Here is a 5,379-nt window from a genome sequence, read left to right as displayed (position 1 = left end):
GGCTTTTAGATAACAACACTTAAATGGCTCAGTGCGTGTAAAGAGAATTGGATAGAAAGGTCTGTTTTGAAAACCGGCACTTTTTTATGTAGGTACGACAGTTTTGCAGTTTTGAATTTTATCATTAGTGCAAATATAATATTAGATCATTTCATATATGTTGATGGACCGCTTTCTGTAAGCTTATGGACCCTTGTCATTTTTTTTTGCCAATCATGTACGCATTCTTGCAATTAGATAAATAAAAAGGTTGTAAAATATATCAATAAATTACGAAGAGGATTATAAATATCCAGCATTAAATTACTCTTAATTAAAACGGTCACATAAAAAAACCGCAAGGGTTGAATTACTGTCCAAATTTGGGAACAAAACGCATGTTTGTCGCAGCAAAAAGTTGCCATGTGTCCTCATTTGGGTGACAAAGGTCAGAACGGGTTATTTTAATTGTGTATATGGTAGGATAAATATCATGAATCAATGCATCATTCACACTGGTTCAACGCGCAAAAGCAAGCCAATAGTCCACCAATTCTTGACCAAAGTAAATGCAAAAAGAAACATGTCTTTGATTTTTTTCGTAGAGGTAAAGGTCTTAGATGTATCAACAAACCTTATCAGGGCCTGGCTCACAATCCCTCGGTGCATCCACATATCCGTCTCCAGGTGCCTTGGACCCGCCACATTCACAGGATCTACAGAGAAAAGTTAACTTGGATATGCAACTATATTAATGTGGACTATAAGCCTCTCTAAAGCGGTGCACGCAGCCATCCAGCTCCAGATTTTTATGGATCCTAATGTGGAGGGTTTGTGGACCAGGGTCCTGCTCTCTGACTCAGTAATCCACAAGGTTGAGAGGTTTGCCTCATTTACATAATGTTAGAGGTCTGGGGCCGAGGCCTACCTTTCTTTTCTCTTTGAAAAGACACCATGCTGCCGATAGCAAAAGAGTGGAAAGGGCGCACGGGAGTCTATTACAGAAATATTTAAAGGTAGGAGAGCTTGGACAATAATCATTTTTTTCACTTTTAAAAAACGACTTTATTGATAAAAGATAGACGGGGTTGGTTTTTACTTGATCGACTTGTGAGATAGTTTTAGAGTACGTCTTTTGGAGTCTTCTGTGTCCCTCTGACAACTCCATATCATCTAAGATTACGCACGCAGTTTTGTTTTCTTCTGCAACAATTAAGTCCAACCACTTCACTTTAAATCCGCTGTCCGAGCATCTGTAGAGGATGGAAAGGGGGGGAAAAAAGAAGGAGACGAAATTGGGCTACAGAAATATGCATGACAACAATGATTTGTTCCAATCAGACTGTCGACTTAACCGGAGGGAAAGGCGTTCTTCATGTGTCGTTCTAATTGATGGCTGACCATGTCACATCTTCATTTGTTCAATTAGAGTAGGTAGGCACTCACTGCCATGCCATGCTAAATTACATTAGTGGCTTCACGCAAGACGAGTGCTTCCTTCACTCCAGTGAAGGGAAAGCAGCAGAACATTTCTGCAAAACGACCCCCGAACAGAACACCTGCTGTCTGCTGCTGCAAGGTGCGCACGGTGGAAATCCCCCCCAAATAAATTTTTTTAAATAAAATTAAAATTAAAAAAACCAAACAAAAAAACCCCAATACCAGCATAAACACGTGCATCATTATGATGGAGACATCTCTATAGGATCCACGATGCGCCATAGATTCACATGACACATGATTTCTGTCATGGACATTTTATTATAAGCCGTTCATCACAGCGCTTTCTTCCTTTGACCCGCTTGTTTTGTCACTCCTCTTCTTCTTCCCCTGGCGCCAGTCAGTTTGCACAGAGATTACAATGTCAGGTCAGGACTCCAAAGTGCCATTCAAATACAAAGTGCATGTTGAGGGTTTGAGGCTCACATTATTGTTTCCATGCATGCATCAAATCTTATGACACACATCCCAGAAATGTAAAAAAGCTTTTTTGCTCTTGTAACTTTAACATTTTTAAATCTTTTGTGATCAGTTTTGACAAATAGAAACTATATATTCTGTGTAATACTTGCTCCATCTCGTCTGAATGTTAGGTAGTGACATACAATTTGGATCTCATTCCTTTCTAGCATTTGGTGCTTATTTGGACTTGTCCCTCTCTGGTGGGGTAAAATGATGCTTAAGAAGCATAAATGAGCTGGTCATACAACTTCATTGTGCCTCTTTGATGATACTCGGTGGCCCTTATGTCTGTTCAAAGTGCTCTCAAAGTTTCTAGAAAGAGTGGAATTCCCTACTGACGCAAAATAGTCATATGTGGTCAGATCAGCTGATGTGTAGGACATAATGGGACATTCTCACCTGTTTATTGATGTCAGAAAGAATAGAAACATAAACAAGTAGCTTCAGTTTTTTTTTCTCCCTATATATAGAAATTATTATAAGGCATGGTGTATTTTCATGAATTATTTCCCTTAAAATGTCAATGACTATTGTTTGCTGGTTTAGGAGGATTGCTCCGCCCCCTGTGTTTGTCGTAAACCTGGCTCCTGGCTCCAATAAACCCGGGCTAAGAGCGCCCTGGGCTCGCCTCCTTCTCCAAGGCGATCAATAGGATCTCAGGCGCACTACAAGCACTCTCTTACGTAGACATCCACCAAGGAGAGAGCCGATACAACAACACGGTTGATCTGCTCAAACACAAAAAATCTACCTGCTTTCTGAATCATGTCGTTGAGCCCAAAGCACACAACGCCTTTTTCAGTGACAGATATTTTGAGTCCAATCGAGGAGACCTACAAGAAGTTTAGTGGCATGGACGGCGCAGGGAACCTAACCTCTCCACTGGGAGCCTACCGACAGCCTCAGGTGTCTCAGACCGGCATGCAACAGCACTCCATGGGCCATAACGCCACCGTGGCCACCACTTACCACATGCCGCACTCGGTCTCCCAGTTCTCCCACAGCGCTATGGGGGGATACTGCAATGGAAGCATTGGCAACATGGGAGATCTCCCGTCGTACCAGGAAAGCATGCGGAATAGTGCAGCAGCAACAGGGTGGTACAGTGCCAACCCGGACCCGAGATACTCCACAAGTAAGTGATTTTCTTCTATTATGCACACTTTTGGACTTTTTTTTCCTGTCCCTATGCAAATATAAAAACGTTTCGAGAATGACGACGCGTGGTGCACAGTGCCAAATGCGTGCCATTATTGACATTGTTTGGCAATATAGATTAGAAATAATGATAATAAAAATGTTCGCGGTAAAGTGGACACTTTGTAACGAAATCTGCTATTTTAATTACTGTTTATGACGATTAAACTGAAAAGGAGATCATTCTTTCAAGTGTGGCTCGGCTTTTAATTTTTGGGAGGATGAATAACGAATTAATGTATTATTATTATTATTATTATTATTATTATTATTATTATTATTATTATTATTATTATTATTATCATCATCATCATTATTATAATTATTGTGTGACTTTTTTTTAGCTGATGCTTTTTAACTTCCAGTCCAACTTCAAATAAAACACACACACACACACACACTCTCTCTCTCTCACACACACACACACACACACACACAATATCCAGTAATCATTAAAGACTAGTTCAGGCGAAATAGTGTTCTCCTCTTCTGTTTATTGAACGAATGTATATGTATGTATATTTTTAAGTTTCTAGATTCATGGGACCTTCCACAGATATGAACATGACCGGCATGGGGGGTCTGACAGGGATGGCGGACGCCACCAAAGCCATGCCAGCTCTGCACGCTGCGCCCAGGAGGAAACGGCGCGTCCTGTTCTCGCAGGCTCAGGTCTACGAGCTGGAGCGGAGGTTTAAACAGCAGAAGTACCTGTCGGCGCCCGAGAGGGAGCACCTGGCCAGCATGATTCACCTGACGCCGACCCAGGTCAAGATCTGGTTTCAGAACCATCGGTACAAGATGAAGCGCCAGGCCAAGGACAAGGCGGCGCAGCAGCTGCAGCAGCAGCAGCAGGACGGTAATCTGTGCCAACAGCAGGCGCAGTCCCCGAGGCGCGTTGCCGTGCCCGTGTTGGTGAAGGACGGTAAACCGTGTCAGAACGGCTCCAACACGCCGACGCCGAGCCAGCAGCAGGTGCAACAGAACCAGCAGCAGGGCCAGCAGCAGCAACAGAACGGAGCCGGAGTCGTGCTCGCGTCCTCGACCAACAGCCTCAGCCAGCATCAGAGCCAGCAGCAGGTGAACGCTTTGGAGCTGGACGAGATGTCGCCCAGCCCCCCCTCACTGCACAGCCAGCTCAACATGGCCCAGATAGACACATCTGCTGTAGATTACACCAGTAACATGGTCAGCTCAAACCTTCTCTACGGCAGAACGTGGTAGGACCTAATACAGTACTGTCACTTTCCACTTTTTCTATGTGAACCTGCGGATGAGCCCATGCAAAAACACTGCAAACACACACCTACCCTACTATATATATATATATATATATATATATATATATATATATATATATATATATATATATATATAAAAGGGTGTCCCTTTGCAGTCGGAGTGGACGAGCAAGGCGCACAGAGGCGCACCAGCTGATCAGGGCACATTTTCTTGACATCTCTGACAAGGGGAGTCTATTTTTGAACATTACAGAAATGGCCGCCCTTGATTGCAATCATGTCGTTCCTGGACCTTTTGTAATCCATGTTTTGGACCTTCCTCATGATGTTTTAAGCGTAGTCTATGTTGTTGAAACAAAATGGAAAGCTGCTCCACTTAAGTTGGGACTTTTTTTGGGAGGGGGTAAAAAGGTGGGATCAGGTTTGAAGTCCATTCCACTCCTTCTTTGCGGTGATAACCTGGTATTTTATCATATTAATATTGTAAACTAATGTATTCATTTAGACTTATTGAATAAAGTAGGGACTTGTATATTTGGCTAACACACAAGAATGCGTTTAACTGTACAATAATCGTTATTGCGTCTACTTTTATGTTTTTCTTTATTCTTTTGTAAGTTAAAAAGGAACAAATGCGTGATGGCTGCTGTATATGTTTCAAAAAAAAAAAAAAAAAATAACCAAGTGAACGTTAACAATAAATAACTTGAAGTGTGAGAGCTATTCCTGAACAAGTAATTTTTTTTTTTTTAAAGGGATCTGTTTTGGAGTGCATTTTCATTATGTTGTGATTGAGACCAAATTGAGCTGGAAAGCAAGGTCGATGAGGGAGCCAGCATTGTTCAGGTGACATTTTGGAGGGCTGCCTTTCATGGGAGATGTCTGCAAGAGTCTCAGACCGGGCAAAAAAAAACAAAAAAAAACACAAATCAAAGTACTTTCCCGCAGCTTTATTAGTGACATTAATTTATGCATTCATGCACGATAATTTATCTTAATT

The 5,379-nt window shown here is 42.0% G+C and overlaps 1 protein-coding gene across 1 annotated transcript; it reads left to right on the top strand.

Moving 5' to 3' along the window:
- Positions 1-2,706: 2,706 nt before the first annotated feature.
- On the top strand, positions 2,707-4,362 carry nkx2.4a (NK2 homeobox 4a; the record flags this gene model as incomplete). Its single annotated transcript, XM_080512976.1, has 2 exons — positions 2,707-3,076; positions 3,695-4,362. 2 exons carry the CDS (start codon positions 2,707-2,709, stop codon positions 4,360-4,362), a joined length of 1,038 nt encoding a protein of 345 aa, XP_080369102.1.
- Positions 4,363-5,379: the final 1,017 nt, after the last annotated feature.

Source organism: Blennius ocellaris (genome assembly GCF_963422515.1).
Source record: "Blennius ocellaris genome assembly, chromosome: 17".
Taxonomy (NCBI): Eukaryota; Metazoa; Chordata; class Actinopteri; order Blenniiformes; family Blenniidae; genus Blennius; species Blennius ocellaris.
Note: the sequence above shows the minus strand (reverse complement) of the source record. Positions and strands in the feature narration are given on the sequence as shown.